The 17,799-nt window shown below is 44.4% G+C and overlaps 1 protein-coding gene and 1 long non-coding RNA gene across 5 annotated transcripts in view; one reads left to right on the forward strand and one right to left on the reverse strand.

Moving 5' to 3' along the window:
• Window positions 1–89: 89 nt before the first annotated feature.
• LOC110534746 (uncharacterized) overlaps window positions 90–17,799 on the forward strand; it is a 38,143-nt gene continuing 20,433 nt past the window's right edge. The window contains exons 1-4 of one of the 4 annotated variants that reach the window (XM_090187876.1): window positions 90–585; window positions 1,777–1,913; window positions 2,287–2,502; window positions 17,210–17,398. In XM_090187876.1, coding sequence (XP_090044002.1) covers window positions 288–585; window positions 1,777–1,913; window positions 2,287–2,502; window positions 17,210–17,398 — 840 coding nt within the window. In that variant the 5' untranslated portion in view covers window positions 90–287. Of the gene's footprint in view, window positions 586–1,776; window positions 1,914–2,286; window positions 2,503–7,923; window positions 8,426–16,673; window positions 16,811–17,209; window positions 17,399–17,799 lie in introns of those variants that run through there. The other 3 variants (XM_090187875.1, XM_090187873.1, XM_090187872.1) reach the window with 3 other exon arrangements.
• On the reverse strand, window positions 7,826–9,094 carry LOC149980200 (uncharacterized). Its single transcript, XR_016483938.1, has 2 exons — window positions 8,892–9,094; window positions 7,826–8,388 (listed from the first exon to the last, which is right to left on the reverse strand). It is a non-coding gene; the product is annotated as an uncharacterized LOC149980200 (long non-coding RNA).

Below are 17,799 nucleotides of genomic sequence, written 5' to 3' on the forward strand. Positions count from 1 at the left end.
GTTCTACACATCTAAACCATTGTTGTCATTGTGGAGCACTCCTCTACAGTAGGTGGCGGTGTTGTACTTTCAATTGAATTGCACGGTCCAGTTTATGATTACATTACTGTGAAGATGACGAAAAAAACAATCTCAACAGCTACTTACAAACAAAGCAAGCTAGCGATGTTTAGTTTGTGATATGCTTGTATAAATTTTACTAGCTAGATAAATAATTGTGAATTATCATAATATAGAAAAACAAAAATACTGTTACATTGAAAAGGGGCCAAAAGCGTCGGGGCACAATGTCGGGTTCCGTTGCCGATTTCCAGGCGCAGATAGCCTCGATCATGGAGGTGCTAGCCAACGCGGCTGTAGCCGAAATCTGCAAAGTTGTTGACGATGGTTATGCGGTTGTACATCTGGAGATGACTCAAAGCCACAAGGAGAACGAATTTCTCCGGAGGAAAATGAAATTGATGGAACTTCAGGTCGCCAGGTTTCGAGCAGAGAGAACAAAGTCTTCAGAGGGGTCCGTCCACAATCGCTTTCATGGAATACGCCTCCTAAACAGACACAACCATCGAGAAACTGCAACGACAGGTTGGTGATACAAAATTATACAGTGTGCACATACATTATGATCATTTTCAGTTTGACCCCATCCATCAATGGTGTTTCATAAAGTAGAAATCAAGCATAATACGGCTGTGATGTATGCATGTCAATACAGTTAGGGATGTATTATTGACATTAGCCCTATATGCGTTATGCATACATCCAGGATGTATACAGTTAGTGGCCAGTTTATTAGGTACATCCATCTAGTACCGGGTCAGACCCCCCTTTGCCTCCAGAACAGCCAGAATTCTCTGGTGCATGGAAACGTACCTCAATTAGTATCAAGGGACCTAACATATGCCAGGAATCATTCCCCACACCATTACACTACCGCCACAAGCCTGTACTGTTGACACCAGGCAGGATGGGCCATGGCCTCATGTTGCTTACGCCAAACCCTGCCTTTGCCTCAGAATGACGCAACAGGAACCTGGAATCGTTGGATTAGGCAATGCTTTTCCACTCCTCAATTGTCCAGCGTTGGTGATCGCGTGCCCACTGGAGCCGCTTCTGCTTGTTTTTAGTTGATAGGAGTGGAACCTGGTGTGGCCGTCTGCTGCAATAACCTATCCGTGACAAGGACCGCTGAGTTGTGCGTTCCCGAGATGCCGTTCTGTGCCATTATTTGCCTGTTTGTGGCCCACCTGCTAGCTTGCACGATTCTTTCCATTCTCCTTCGACCTCTCATCAACGAGCTGTTTTCACGCAGAGGACTGCCGCTAGCTGGATGTTTTTTGTTTCCCGCACCATTGTCGGTAAACTTTAGACAACTGTCGTGCGCGAAAAGCCCAGGACCAGCCGCTTATGAGATACTGGAACCGACACGCCTTGCACCAACAATCATACCACGCTCAAAGTTGCTTAGGTCATTTAGGTCGTTTTGCCCATTCTAACATTCAGTCGAACAGTAAATGAATCCCTCGATGCCTGTCTGCCTGCTTTATACAGCAAGTCACAGCCACCTGACTAGCTGTCTGTAGGAGCGAACCATTTTCGTGAACGGAGCGGTGTACATAGTAAACTAGCCACTGAGTGTATATTGTACTGTCAACACAGCTAGGATCCCTCTAGCTCTATACACACATTACACACGTCATGGACGTATTATGCTTGTTTTGTTCTTTATAAAACACCATTGATGGATGGGATCAAATGAACCCCCTTTATTTCCAGGACCTACTTGGCAAAGCAGAGCCAGACTTTCCAACAGGAGTTTTGGGAACAGCAGCATTCAAAGAGACAGACAGCCCATAGACGTGGACCAAGAGGATGTCTCTCCATCAAAGCATATGGATGCTACAAGTGATGAGGTAAGTTCCAATTTCATGCTGTCACAGAGTTATGTCTGTTTTAGTCTCGGACACCAGACACTTCCTTCCACCTGGGGATGAGGTTATGTCTGTATAGGCGTATATATACCAGCACATTATAACTAGTGATGTTTAAATTGAGTAAAGTAACAGTCCCTATACTTTCAATGCATTTTTGCACTAAAAGTTTGTAAAGGCATGTGTAACATACAGACGGTGGAGTTTACCCTCCACTACACCACTGATTATAAGACAATAACAACAAGGCAACTACTATGAATTTCACTAAATCCCATGTCATGCCCATATCTCCATTCAGTAGATAGTGTATGCTCTGTCTCACTCACTCATCTCTCCCGCTTAACCCCATCAGCAGTCAGCAGAGACAGAGGAAGGGGAACCAGACCTGCTGATCATCAAGGTGGAGGGAGAAGCAGATGACCAGGACTCTAGGATCAGCCACCCAGCTAGAACAGTGGAGGGCAGCAGAGAACTAACCACCCAACCGGCTGCAGCCACCACAGAGGACACCGCCTTCCAGTCCAGTGGCCCCAGAGACAACAACAACTACATCAACACCGGTATGGAGGTCAGTGGATCTGACGCCGTCCTCCTCCAGTCAGAAACAGGGAATGTGAACCAGGGACCCCAGCAACACACAGGATTTGAACCGAAAGCCGAGAGACTGAGTCTGGACACAAAGTGTGATATGGACGGGGACCTCACTCTCCTAAGAGATTCTTTAAACCAGGTGTGGAGAGAGGTAGTAGGGACGGATGATGGCGCCTCTGCTGCTCACACTAAAGTAATGGACCTAGGGAGTGGCCCAGTGGGCCCAGAAACACAGAATAGATCGGCCACAGAAATGAGAAGTATAGGGTTAGAAAACCACAGGTTTTCCCCCAAGTCATTCCATTCTTCATCAGAACATGTGATAGTGATTGACTCTGTATCCAGTGGGCAGCAGGTAGATAGAGATTTCGAGTGGTGTCAGGTGGGTACAGCTACTACACCACAGGACAATGGGACTGGAAATAAGCAGGGAGTGGGAGGGTTTAACAGAAACACACCAATGAATCACCACAATTCGATGAGAGACAACACAACGCAATTGGTTTCACCTGGCTTCCGGCCCTCAGAGATAAATACAGGCATGCATGTTGGCACAGGTGAGGCCAACAAAGATAGTTGGTGCTCATTGGCAAGCCTCCAGAGACACTCTGAAATACCAGGAAGAAGAGCTCAACAACCAGCTCATACCTCACTTCCTGATTGCCATTTTAGACCGAGCGCCACAACTTCCTCCCACTCGAGTAATCTCGCCACAGACGTTAGACCTGGTACCGTAGAACGACCGTATGGTTGCCCGAGCTGCAATAAGAAGTTTGTCCACGAGAGTGACTTGCGGCAGCACGCTGTCATCCACACCAGAAAGCGGCCGTTCGCCTGCACCTTGTGTGAGAAGAGATTTGTGTCCCGCGCCAAGCTCCAAATGCACCTAAACGTCCACACTGGGGAGAAGCCCTTCAGTTGTGCACATTGCGGACGCAGGTTCTCCCACTCCAGCAATCTGAAAAGACATCAGAAGCTTCATCATTGATAACTGACATTGAACAAGAGATTCCTATTGAAAAAAGCTGTTATAGAAATATCATGAGTTCAAACGTCATTGGTTCTAACATAGTCGTATGTCTGCAGGATGTTTGCCCTGGTCTCATACGTCTACAATACAACGTGGTTCATATTTACATTATCTACAAAGACTGTTACGTTTTCTTGGCTTCTTTAAGGCCAACAGCATCACTCACATTGACTGTTAAGGTTGATCATGGTTCAATATAGCTGCCTCAGACTAAAGTTATAGCAGCTACTGAAATTGTACTGTCCATATGTACCAATTTGACCAATGGCTATTGCTGTTTGTTTGTCAATTCCTATAATTCCATCAATAAATCATATTTTTCAAAGAATTCCGTGGTGCTTCTTGACTCAGTATAGTTTGACCCTGAATGTAGATTGACACTATATAGATTGACCACAGCTAGCACATAATGTTCTGAGAACCATATGTTTCTTAGATGGGAATTTCAGCGTAACGTTTCCAACAGGTTTCCTAAAACGTTCCATAAAAACCACAAGAAAACATTTAGTAACGTTCTAAGAATGTTATTTAAAAACATGCATTCCTTTCTTAGCATCAGCATAACTCTATCCTCTATCTGGTTAAGTGTGTTCAGATGTGTTGGCCGTTCCCACTTATTGGCCACAACAGATCTTAATAAGTGCTTGTTTCCTTTTGAAAGGGTTCTGTTTGAAAAGGCTAAAATTAATGGCTTTGTATAAGTAAAAAAATGAACATGGCGTGTTAGCTCCATCATGGTGGCACAGTGAACTAATTTCATGGATAGAGAACAGAAGATCATAGTTTAGAATCTCACTGATGCCGTGCCATAATAAATAAAAAAAAATGTGTTTGCATGTGTCCCATCTGTGCTTGGAGTTCAAAACATTTAACCCAAACTAAGCCAGCAGTGTTATGAAAGTCTTATTGAAACATTCTCAGAACGTTATTTAATTACCTTAAAAAAAACTAGGATTTCTGTTCTCAGAACGTTAATAAAACCTCCCAGTAAAACTTTCATGGAACCACAGTAAAACATTTTTAGAATCTCCCAGAACAAGCAAAATGTTCACTACTGTTTTTAGAACATTTAAAAGACATTAAGCTTTACCAGTCAGGAAACATATGACTTTGTTTCCAGAACCAATGGGAAACCAAAAACTTAGGTTCCTACAATTTCCAAAGAACCAATTGTGCTAGTTGGGTCTGATTCATGCAGTCTCCTCTGAACAGTTGATGTTGAGATGTGTCTGTTACTTGAACTCTGTGAAGCGTTTATTTGGGCTGCAATTTCTGAGGCTGGTAACTCTAACTTTAATGGGGTGGCAGGTAGCCTAGTGGTTAGAGTGTTGGTGACCGAAAGGTTGCAAGATCGAATACCCGAGCTGACAAGGTACAAATCTGTCGTTCTGCCCCTGAACAAGGCAGTTAATCCACGGTTCCTAGGCCGTCATTGAAAATAAGAATTTGTTCTTAAACTGACTTGCCTAGTTAAATAAAGGTTAAAAATGTAATAAATGTATCCCCTACAGCAGAGGTAACTCTGGGTCTTCCTTTCCTGTGGCGGTCATCATGAGAGCCAGTTTCATCATAGTGCTTGATGGTTTTTGCGACTGCACAGAAAGTAAAAAAGTTTTTGAAATGTTCCGGAATGACTGACCTTCATGCCTTAAAGTAATGATGGACTGTTGTTTCTCTTTGCTATTTTGATATGGACCTATTTGGTAAAATACAATCTCCTGTATACCAGCCCTACCTTGTCACAACACAACTGATTGGCTCAAATGCATTAAGAAGGAAATAAATTCCACAAATATACTTTTAACAAGGCACGCCTGTTAATTGAAATGCATACCAGGTGACATGAAGCTGGTTGAGAGAATGCCAAGAGTGTGCAAAGCTGTCATCAAGGCAAACAGTGGCTACTTTGAAGAATCTGAAATATACAATATATTTATAGACTTTTTTGGTTACTACATGATTCCATATGTGTTATTTCATAGTTATGTCTTCACTATTATTCTACAATGTAGAAAATAGTAAAAAATTAAGAAAATCCATTGAATGAGTAGGTCTGTCCAAACTTTTGACTGATTCTGAATATATACCCAATATAGATTGATCCTAAACATATTGTCCCTAAATTTACAGTATATGGACCCTAAATATAGATTGACCCTAAATATATATTGCCACTATATAGATTGGCCCTAAATATACAGTATATTGACCATAAATATAGGTTGACCCTATATAGCCATCAGGTAGAACAGAAAACCAGCAGGCTCCGGACCTCATAGGGTAAGATTTGAATACCCCTCCTATATTGATTGACCCTAAATATATATTGACCCTATATAGATTGACGCTAAATATACAGGTAACTACCAAAATAATGAAAACAAATTAGGGATACAAAGTATATTGAAAGAAGGTGCTTCCACACAGGTGTGGTTCCTGAGTTAATTCATCAATTATTATCCCATCATGCTTAGGGTCATGAATAAAAATGCTGGGTAGGCCATTATTTTGTCGACAAAGGCTATGCCCCATAGGATGACAATTCCCCCATCCATAGGGCATCAGTGGTCACTAAATGGTTTAATGGGCATGAAAACGATGTCAACCATATGCCATGACCGTCTTAGTCACCAGATCTCAATCCAATTGAACACTTTTTTGAAGTGTTTTCCACGACCATCAACAAAGCACAAAATGATGGAATTTCTCGTGGAAGATCGGCGTCACAGCCCTCTAATAGAGTTCCAGACACTTGTAGAATCTATGCCACGGTGCATTGAAGCAGTTCTGGCTCGTTGTGGCCCAACACCCTATTAAATCACTTTGTTGGTGTTTCCTTTATTTTGGTAGGTATCTATGTTCTCACCTCAAGCAGGAAAGGTCATTTTCCTTTCAAAAGTACAGGGAATTATCGATCAATCAAATGTACTTATAAAGCCCTTTTTTCATCAGCAGATGTCACAAAGTGCCTATATAGAAACCCAGCCTAAAACCCCAACGAGCACGCAATGCAGACGTAGAAGCACGGTGGCTAGGAAAAACTCCCTAGGAAGGCAGGAAAAACCTAGAGAGGAACCAGGCTCTGAGGGGTGGCCAGTCCTCTTGCTGTGCCCGGTGGAGATTATAGAGTACATGGTCATGAAGGCCAGATCGTTGTTAAAGATGTTCAAACATTCATAGATGACTAGCAGGGTCAAATAATAATCAGAGTGTCTATAGAGGTTGCAACAGGTCAGCACCTCAGTAAATGTCAGTTAGCTTTTCATAGCAAAGTATTCAAAGGTAGAGAGTAGAGACAGCAGGTGCGGTAGAGAGAGGTTTTGAGGAGAAAGAAATTTCAGATTTTCTGTGTCAATGAGTTAAGTCAGTACAACTATAATAGCCGAGTTATAATAGATGTGTTTGTTTGAGAGCTTTGTAGAGCTCATGCCCGTCAATTTAATTCCCCCCGCCTCTTTTTTAGGCCAAATCTGCTGTGGAAGAGGGAGATGGGGAGGGGGAATAGAGTCTGGACAGACAGAGAAGTGTCCCCCTGACACTCAAAATGCAGAGCAAGGGAGAACTGTAGGATCCAGGTCCAAGTCGCCCGATTTCAACAGATTGTCCACCCGAGTGTTACTTTCCACCAGGTTCCCCAAAGAGGGAAGCAAGCCCCGTTCCCGAATATCAACAGGGGCTCTACTACTTCATCGAAATGCATCCACAACAGCTAACGCCTTGCTCGGGCAAGAGGAAGCTCCAGTGCAACTTCATACTACTCCACCAGGTGTAATGATGGTCAGGGCCAGGAGTTTTTCCTCACCACATGACCAGAGCAGGGGAAAACTCCTGGCCCTAGTTGTAAGGGCTCCACACTACTGGGGGTTTCATATGAAAGCTTGAATCCATGTGTTTTTAACAGTTTAATTGGTTTCCCCATTGAATGCTTCCCTCTGTGTGTAGTGGTTGTGTTTTCAGTTCAACTGTCTTGATGCTTGGTCCAGAGTGGACTGATAATGTATACGTTATAACAAGTTAAGATTTTGAACATTCTTATGAAATTGTATCGTTTCCAGGGATGTACCAAAGAACAGCAATTAACAATTTATTTCCATTTTCTCTTTCGACAAGATATTGTAGATTGACAATCAGATTAATAGGCTGTAAAGATGTGGATTAAATTCATATCTAGGCTAGTCTGTCATACTGTTGTAAATCGTTTGTTGTTTATTTCTATTAGAAATACCCCAAATAGTGAAATTCTTTATTTAAAAAAAATAATGAAATATTGTTTTCACCAGAGAACATGTTGTTTATTACGTAGGTACAACATTGTTGTGCCGCACTCCTGTACAGTAGGTGGCGGTGTTCAACTTTAAATTCTACAGTCCACGTATGATTACATTACTGTGACGTGAGGAAATAAAATAAAACATCTCACCAGCTAGCTACAAACAAAGCTAGCTGCAAATTGACGTTAAATTTCTGTTATGATTATTTGTTTTAATAGATTGGTAGATAACTGTAGATCATCATAATATATAAAACGCAAATACTGTTACATTGAAAAGGGGCAAAAAGAGTCGGGGGACAATGTCGGGTTCCGTGGTCGAGTTCCAGGCGCAGATAGCCTCAATCATGGAGGTGTTAGCCAACGCGGCTGTAACCGAAATCTGCAAAGTTGTTGACGATGGCTATGCTGTTGTACATCTGAAAATGTCCCAAAGCCACAAGGAGAATGAATTTCTCCGGAGGAAAATGAAATTGATGGAACTTCAGATCACCAGATTTCGAGCGGAGAGAACAAAGTTTTCAGAGGGGTCCGTCCACAATCGCTTCCATGGAATACGCCTCCTAAACAGACACAACCATCGAGAGATTACAACAACAGGTTGGTGACGATGATGAATTTGACAGTGCACATAGTTTACATTACGTTAATCTTCAGTTTGACCCCATCCATCAATTGTGTTTTACAAAGTTTAAAGCAAGTATAATACTTCCATGATTTATGTAATGTCAAAACATTTAGGGCCCAGCTGTATTATTGACATTCCATATATGACGTATCATGCTTACTTTGTACTGTCAACACAGCTAGGATCCCTCTAGCTCTATACACACATTACATGCACTACCGTTCAGAAGTTCGGGGTCACTTAGAAATGTCCTTGTTTTTGAAAGAAAAGCACACTTTGTCCATTAAAATAACATAACATTGATCAGAAATACAGTGTAGACATTGTCAATGTTGTAAATTACTATTGTAGCTGGAAACTGCTGATTTAAAAAATATATCTAATTTATTATTGCATTTTCCAATTAAGAACATTTAAAACAAAAATTAAATCATTTACCAAACTGTTCAACCATGAGGGAGAGGGACCATTGTCAAATCTCTGAGCTAGACATCTAGACTGCAGTCCAATTGTACATTCTGAAATTGGGGAGGTTTAAGCCTCCTTGGCCGTAATCAAGGGTCAGTTTATCCAGGCCAACCCTTGGGGTTTTGCCGTGACAGATAAACCGTCTGGTCAGCTTGTCGAGAGAGAAAAAGAATGCTGTGGGCACAGGGATAGGGAAAGATTGAAACAAATATAGAAATCTGGGCAGGACATTCATTTGAATTACATTGATTCTACCCAGTAGAGTGAGAGGCAAGTCCATCCATTTACACAGGTCACCCTCCACCTTATGCAACAAGCTGGCCAGATTGAGTTTATAGAGGTTGTTCAGATTACCATCCACCATTATGCCCAAATATGTCAAGCCCATAGGCAACCATCTAAACGGTAACTGATGCTTGATGGTATAATGGTCAAAGACAGACAACGGTAAGATTTAACTTTTATCAAAATGGACCTTATATCCAGAGAAAGAACTATAACGCTGTAATATGTTCTGTAAGTGAGAGAGGGAATGTTCTGGCTTCGTTAGAAATAAGACAAGGTCATCCGCAAAGAGTGATAACTTATGGGTATGGGGGCCCACCTCAAAGCCATGTATTTCAGGGCACATTCTAATAGCCTCAGCCAATGATTCGATGGCGAGGGCGAAGAGGTGGGTGTAACTCCCTCCAGTAACCACGAGCACAACTGTTCCTTGATTTTAACTGGTGGCTTTATTCTGTAGTTTTAGTCAGAATTATCACCTTCCGTGAGAACTATAAAGTAAATGAAAATACAGTTAAGCACACTCTTACAACCTTCTTATCTTACGAGTGACTTATTAGCTTGGTATAACTCTGAAGTGCTGACATACATAAACAGTTTAGCCGGAGCTTTAACAGTATCAGATTAAACACATGAATAAAGGAAAAACACCTCATTGGCTGCTTATTACAGAAGGGAGGAAATCAAACTTCACACTTATTATTCCTGGCATGAATTCACACTTCATCCTTAATTATTATAGCGTTACCATCCTAACATACACACTACATCCTTAATTAGTATAGCATTACCATCCTAACATACACACTTCATCCTTAGTTATTATAACGTTACCATCCTAACATTCACACTTCATCCTTAGTTATTATAACGTTACCATCTTAACATACACACTTCAACCTTAATTATTATAGCGTTACCATCCTAACATACACACTTCAACCTTTACGAACTACACCCGATGACATGAAAACTTAGCTAACACAGCGCGGGATTGCCTTCCCTCCAAAGGTGTGTTGCTACAATAATGTTCCCCATTACAACAGTTATTAGCTACGTAGTTACAATGTCTATTTACAAACACGGTACCTAAAACACATTTTTCCAAGACGCGAAAGAGATATGGCCATTCAACCCTATCAGAGGCCTTTTCAGCGTCGAGGGACACTGCAACACTAGGGATTTTGTTTTTGTTAGCAAGGTGAATTATATCAAAAGAACCTTCTGACATTATTGGAGGACAATCTATTAATTTTGAAGCCAGTCTGATCTGGGTTGACCAACAGGGGAAGACATGACTCCAGTCTCCTAGATAGCATCTTGGTGACCAGTTTACAATCTGTGTTAAGGAGAGACTGGTCTATAGGAGGCGCACTTTAGCGGGTTTTTCCCTTTCTTGTGAATTACTGTAATCACTCTTTGAGAGAGAGACTCTGGAAAGCAGTTGTCCTCCCCTACTTTTTTAAGTTCCTCCATAAGGTAGGGGACCAACAGCTCCTTAAATTCTTTATAGAACTGGAGGGAAGCCATCCTCCCCAGGATATTTATTAGAAGGTAAGCATTTAATTGTTGACGGAGAAGGGGATGTGTCTACTTATCAAAATTGCAGTTCCTCTTCCTTTGGAGTTAAAAGAGGACTCAAAAACTTGTCATACCCATTCCCTCTTTAGTTTCACTGTCTGTAAGATGTGTTTCTTGTAAAAACACAAGGTCAGCCTTTCATTTCTTAAGTTATGTATAGACTCTCTTCCTCTTAATCGGGCTGTTAAGACCTTTTACATTGAATGTGACATATTTTAGTGGATTAAGCATAGGTTGGGTTTCAAATATATACCCGAATGGTAATCCCTGATATGTAAATAGTCAGGTAATGTTTCAGAAGAAATGTCTTTGTTTCTGGCCATTTTGAGCCTGTAAATCGAACCCACAAATTCTGATGCTCCAGATACTCAACTGGTCTAAAGAATTACAGTTTTATTGTTGCTTTAATCCTAGTAAAAATGTGGCGTCTTAGGTCAGTTAGGAACACCACTTTATTTTAAGAATGTGAAATGTCAGAATAATATTAGAGACAATGATTTATTTCAGCTTTTATTTATTTCATCACATTCCCAGTGGGCCAGAAGTTTACATACACTCAATTAGTATTTGCTAGCATTGCCTTTAAATGGTTTAACTTGAGTCAAACGTTTCCGGTAGCCTTCTACAAGCTTCCCACAATAAGTTGGGTGAATTTTGGCCCATTCCTTCTGACAGAGCTGGTGTAACTGAGTCAGGTTTGTAGGCCTCCTTGTTCGCACACACTTTTTCAGTTCTGCCCACAAATGTTCTATAGGATTGAGGTCAGGGCTTTGTGATGGCCACTCCAATACCTTGACTTTGTTGTCCTTAAGCCATTTTGCCACAACTTTGGAAGTATACTTGGGGTCATTGTCTATTTGGAAGACCCATCTGCGACCAAGCTTTAACTTCATGACTGATGTCTTGAGATGTTGCTTCAATATATCCACATCATTTTCTTTCCTCATGATGCCATCTATTTTGTGAAGTGCACCAGTCCATCCTGCAGCAAAGCACCCCCACAACATGATGCCACCCTCGTGCTTCACGGTTGGGATGGTGTTCTCCGGCTTGCAAGCTTCCCCCTTCTTCCTCCAAACAAAGCGATGGTCATTATGGCCAAACAGTTCTATTTTTGTTTCATCAGACCAGAGGACATTTCTCCAAAAAGTATGATCTTTGTCCCCATGTGCAGTTGCAAACCGGAGTCTGGCTTTTTTATGGCGGTTTTGGAGCTGTGGCTTCTTCCTTGCTGAGCGGCCTTTCAGGTTATGTCGATATAGGACTCGTTTTACTGTGGATATAGATACTTTTGTACCTGTTTCCTCCAGCATCTTCACAAGGTCCTTTGCTGTTGTTCTGGGATTGATTTGCACTTTTCGCACCAAAGAACTGTCACGCCCTGACCATAGTTTACTTTGTATTTTCTATGTTTTGATTGGTCAGGGTGTGATCTGAGTGGGTATTCTATGTTTCATGTCTTGTTTGTCTATTTCTATGTTCAGCCTGATATGGTTCTCAGTCAGAGGCAGGTGTTCGTCATTGTCTCTGATTGGGAACCATATTTAGGTAGCCTGGGTTTCACTGTGTGTTTGTGGGTGATTGTTCCTGTCCTTAGTGTTAGTTTGCACCAGTGTAGGCTGTTTCGGTTTTCATTACGTTTATTATTTTGCACTGTTTGTATTTAGACTCATGTTGCTATAGTCAATAAACATGGATCGTAATCTACACGCCGCATTTTGGTCCGACTCTCCTTCACATACAGAAAACCGTGACAGAATCACCCACCACAAAAGGACCAAGCAGCGTGTCAACAGGCAGGAGCAGCGCGAGGAGATGCGCAATAAGGATTTCTGGACATGGGAGGAAATCCTCGACGGGAGAGGACCCTGGGCTAAACCAGGGGAGTGTAGCCGCCCAAAGGTGCAGCGGGAGAAGAAACAACAGGAGCAGCCCAAAGAGGAGTGCAGTATGGAGTATACGACTTGGGAGGAGATCGACAGGTGGGCGGCCGACCCAGGGAGAGTGCCGGAGCCCGCCTGGGATTCGATGGAGCAGTGCGCGGAAGGATATAGGAGAATGGAGTTTGCGAAGCAAGCAAGGCGGCGCGGACGGAGGCCCCATAGTCAGCCCCAAAAATTTATTGGGGGGGGGCTCAGGGAGAGTGTGGCAGAGTCAGGAGCCAGACCTGAGCCAACTCTCCCTGTTTATCGTGAGGAGCCAAGGAGGAGAGCAGAACCAGAGCCGGTGTTGGAGGTGAGTGAAACAGAGACTGTGAAGGAGTTAATGGGGAAATTGGAGGAGAGAGAAATGAGGGAGTTGCTGTGTTGGTGCATTTTGCATAGAATTCGCCTGACGGAACGTGTCAGGGATTTGATGGCACCTGGGTTAGCGCTCCATACTCGTCCTGAGGTCCGTTTTAGTCGGCTGGTGAAGTTGGTTCCAGTCTCACGCATCAGGCCTCCTGTGCCCATCCCTAGCCTTGCACGTCCTGTGCCAGCACTATGCATCAGGCCTACAGTGCGCCTCGCCTGTTCAGCGCAGCCAGAGCCTCTCTCATCTCATGCGCTATCAGAGTCTCCCGACTGTTCAGCGCAGCCAGAGCCTTTCTACTCTCCTGCGCTGCCGGAGTCTCCCGCCTGTTCAGCGCAGCCAGAGCCTTTCTGCTCTCCTGCGCTGCCGGAATCTCCCGCCTGTTCAGCGCAGCCGGAGCCTCTCTCCTCTCCTGCGCTGTCGGAGTCTCCCGCCTGTTCAGCGCAGCCAGAACTGCCAGTCTGCATGAAGCAGCCCGAGCTGCCAGTCTGCAATGAGCTGCCAGTCTGCAAGGAGCTGCCAGTCTGCAAGGAGCTGTCAGTCTGCATGGAGCAGCCTGAGCTGTCAGTCTGCATGGAGCAGCCTGAGCTGTCCGTCTGCAAGGAGCAGCCAGAACTGTCAGTCTACATGAAGCAGCCCGAGCTGCCAGTCTGCAATGAGCTGCCAGTCTGCAAGGAGCTGCCAGTCTGCAAGGAGCTGCCAGTCTGCAAGGAGCTGCCAGTCTGCAAGGAGCTGCCAGTCTGCAAGGAGCTGCCAGTCTGCAAGGAGCTGCCAGCCTGCAAGGAGCTGCCAGCCTGCAAGGAGCTGCCAGTCTGCAAGGAGCCGCCAGAGCTGCCTGTCTGCAGGATGCCGCTAAAGCTGCCAGCCTGCAAGGAGCTGCCAGTCTGCAAGGAGCTGCCAGTCTGCAAGGAGCTGCCAGTCTGCAAGGAGCTGCCAGTCTGCAAGGAGCTGCCAGCCTGCAAGGAGCTGTCAGTCTGCATGAAGCAGCCTGAGCTGTCAGTCTGCATAGAGCAGCCTGAGCTGTCCGTCTGCATGAAGCAGCCCGAGCTGTCAGTTTGCAAGGAGCAGCCAGAGCTGTCAGTCTACATGAAGCAGCCAGAGCTGCCAGTCTGCAAGGAGCTGCCAGTCTGCAAGGAGCTGCCAGTCTGCAAGGAGCTGCCAGTCTGCAAGGAGCTGCCAGTCTGCAAGGAGCTGCCAGTCTGCAAAGAGCTGCCAGTCTGCAAGGAGCTGCCAGCCTGCAAGGAGCTGCCAGCCTGCAAGGAGCTGTCAGTCTGCATGGAGCTGCCAGTCAGCATGGAGCAGCCAGAGCTGCCAGTCAGCATTGAGCAGCCAGTCAGCATGGAGCAGCCAGATCTGCCGGTCGACCAGACTCTCCCAGATCTGCCGGTCGACCAGACTCTCCCAGATCTGCCGGTCGACCAGACTCTCCCAGATCTGCCGGTCGACCAGACTCTCCCAGATCTGCCGGTCGACCAGACTCTCCCAGATCTGCCGGTCGACCAGACTCTCCCAGATCTGCCGGTCGACCAGACTCTCCCAGATCTGCCGGTCGACCAGACTCTCCCAGATCTGCCGGTCGACCAGACTCTCCCAGAGCTGCCGGTCGACCAGACTCTTCCAGATCTGCGGGTCGACCAGACTCTTCCAGATCTGCCGGTCGACCAGACTCTTCCAGATCTGCCGGTCGACCAGACTCTTCCAGATCTGCCGGTCGACCAGACTCTTCCAGATCTGCCAGTCGACCAGACTCTTCCAGATCTGCCAATCGTCCAGACTCTTCCAGATCTGCCAGTCGTCCAGACTCTTCCAGATCCGCCAGTCGACCAGATTCTCCCAGATCCGCCAGTCGACCAGATTCTCCCAGATCCGCCAGTCGACCAGATTCTTCCAGATCTGCTAGTCGACCAGGATCTGCTGAAACCGCCAGCCAGCCAGGTTCTGGTAGTTTCTACTACCTGCCTGGGCTTCTTCTCAGTGCTGGGCTTCTTCTCAGTGCTGAGCTACCCATCTGTCCCGAGTTACCTCTGTCCCGAGCTGTCCCTCTGTCCCATGTTATCATTGTGGTGGGTAACCTATTTAGGGACGTTTAGGAGGGGGATTAAAACTGTCATGGAGTGGGGGCCACGTCCAGTGCCAGAGCCGCCACCGCGGACAGATGCCCACCCAGACCCTCCCCTATAGGTTCAGGTTTTGCGGCCGGAGTCCGCACCTTGGGGGGGGGGGTACTGTCACGCCCTGACCATAGTTTACTTTGTATTTTCTATGTTTTGATTGGTCAGGGTGTGATCTGAGTGGGTATTCTATGTTTCATGTCTTGTTTGTCTATTTCTATGTTCAGCCTGATATGGTTCTCAGTCAGAGGCAGGTGTTCGTCATTGTCTCTGATTGGGAACCATATTTAGGTAGCCTGGGTTTCACTGTGTGTTTGTGGGTGATTGTTCCTGTCCTTAGTGTTAGTTTGCACCAGTGTAGGCTGTTTCGGTTTTCATTACGTTTATTATTTTGCACTGTTTGTATTTAGACTCATGTTGCTATAGTCAATAAACATGGATCGTAATCTACACGCCGCATTTTGGTCCGACTCTCCTTCACATACAGAAAACCGTGACAAGAACGTTCATCTCAAGGAGACAGAATGAGTCTCCTTCCTGAGCGGTATGACGGCTGCGTGGTCCCATGGTGTTTATACTTGTGTACTATTGCTTGTGCAGATGAACGTTCTACCTTCAGGCATTTGGCATTTGCTCCCAAGGATGAACCAGACTTGTGGAAGTCTACAATTGTTTTTCTGAGGTCTTGGCTGATTTATTTTGATTTTCCCATTATGTCAAGCAAAGAGGCACTGAGTTTGAAGGTATGCCTTGAAATACATCTACAGGTCCACCTCCAATTGACTCAAATGATGTCAATTAGCCTATCAGTAGCTTCTAAAGCCATGACATAATTTTCTGAAATTTTCCAAGCTGTTTAAAGGCAAAGTCAACTTAGTGTATGTACACTTCTGACCCACTGGAATTGTGATACAGTGAATTATAAGTGAAATAATCTGTCTGTTAACAATTGTTGGAAAAATTACTTGTGTCATGCACAAAGTAGATGTCCTAACCAACTTGCCAAAACTATAGTTTGCAAACAAGAAATTTGTGGAGTGGTTGAAAATTTGTTTTAATGACTCCAACCTATGTGTATGTAAACTTCAGACTTCAGCTGTAATTGCAAAAGGGTTTTCTAATGATAATTTAGCCTTTTAAAATCATAAACTTGGATTAGCTAACACAACTTGCCATTGGAACACAGGAGTGATGGTTGCTGATAATGGGCCTCTGTACACCTATGTAGATATTCCATAAACAATCTGCCATTTCCAGCTACAATATTCATTTACAACATTAACAATGTCTACACTGTATTTCTGATCAATTTGATGTTATTTTAATAGACAAAACATTTGCTTTTCTTTCAAAAACAAGACATTTCTGAGTGACCCCAAACCTTTGAACAGTAGTGTACATCATGAAGGTATTACTGTATGTTTGCTTTGTACTTCGTAAAACAACATTGATGGGGTCAAATTAACCTCCCCATTATTTCCAGGACCTACTTGGCAAAGCAGAAACAGACTTTCCAACAGGAGTTTTGGGAACAGCAGCATTCAAAGAGACAGACAGCCCATAGACGTGGACCAAGACGATGTCTCTCCATCAAAGCATATGGATGCTACAAATGATGAGGTAAGTTCCAATTTCATGCTGTCACAGAGTTATGTCTGTTTTAGTCTCGGACACCAGACACTTCCTTCCACCTGGGGATGAGGTTATGTCTGAATAGACGTGTATGTCAGCACATTATAACTAGTGATGTAGTGGTAAAAAAATATGGATGGTAAACGATGATCGCCGTACACAGTGATTAAAGCAACACTCCCTATACTTTCAATGCATTTTTGTGTAAAATCATGTGTAAAATACAAAAAGGGGAGTTTACCCTCCACTACACCACTGATTATAACACAATAACAACAAGACAACTACAATGAATTTCACTAAATCCCATGTCATGCCCATATCTCCATTCAGTAGATAGTGTATGCTCTGTCTCACTCACTCATCGCTCCCACTTAACCCCATCAGCAGTCAGCAGAGACAGAGGAAGGGCAACCAGACCTGCTGATCATCAAGGATGAGGGGGAAGCAGATGACCAGGACTGTAGGATCAGCCACCCAGACAGAACAGTGGAGGGCAGCAGAGAGCCAACCACCCAACCGGCAGCAGACCCTGCCTTCCAGCCCAGAGGCAACAACATCAACACAGCTATGGAGGTCAGTGGATCTGATGTCGTCCTCCTCCAGTCAGAAACAGGGAATGTGAACCAGGGACCCCAGCAACACACATGATTTGAACCCAGAGCAGAGAGACAGAGTCTGGACACAAAGTGTGATATGAACGGGGGCCTCAATCTCCTAAGAGGTTCTTTAAACCAGGTGTGGAGAGAGGTAGTAGTGTCTGATGATGGCGCCTCTGCTGCTCACACTAAAGTAATGGACCTAGGGAGTGGCTCAGTGGGCCCAGAAACACAGACTAGCTCAGACATAGAAATGAGAAGTATAGGGTTAGAAAACCACAGGTTTTCCCCCAAGTCATTCCATTCTTCATCAGAACATGTGATAGTGATTGACTCTGTATCCAGTGGACAGCAGGTAGATAGAGATTTTGAGTGGGG

The sequence above is a fragment of the Oncorhynchus mykiss genome, chromosome 10 (genome assembly GCF_057628025.1).
Source record: "Oncorhynchus mykiss isolate SJ-2025 chromosome 10, ASM5762802v1, whole genome shotgun sequence".
In the NCBI taxonomy this organism is placed as follows: domain Eukaryota; kingdom Metazoa; phylum Chordata; class Actinopteri; order Salmoniformes; family Salmonidae; genus Oncorhynchus; species Oncorhynchus mykiss.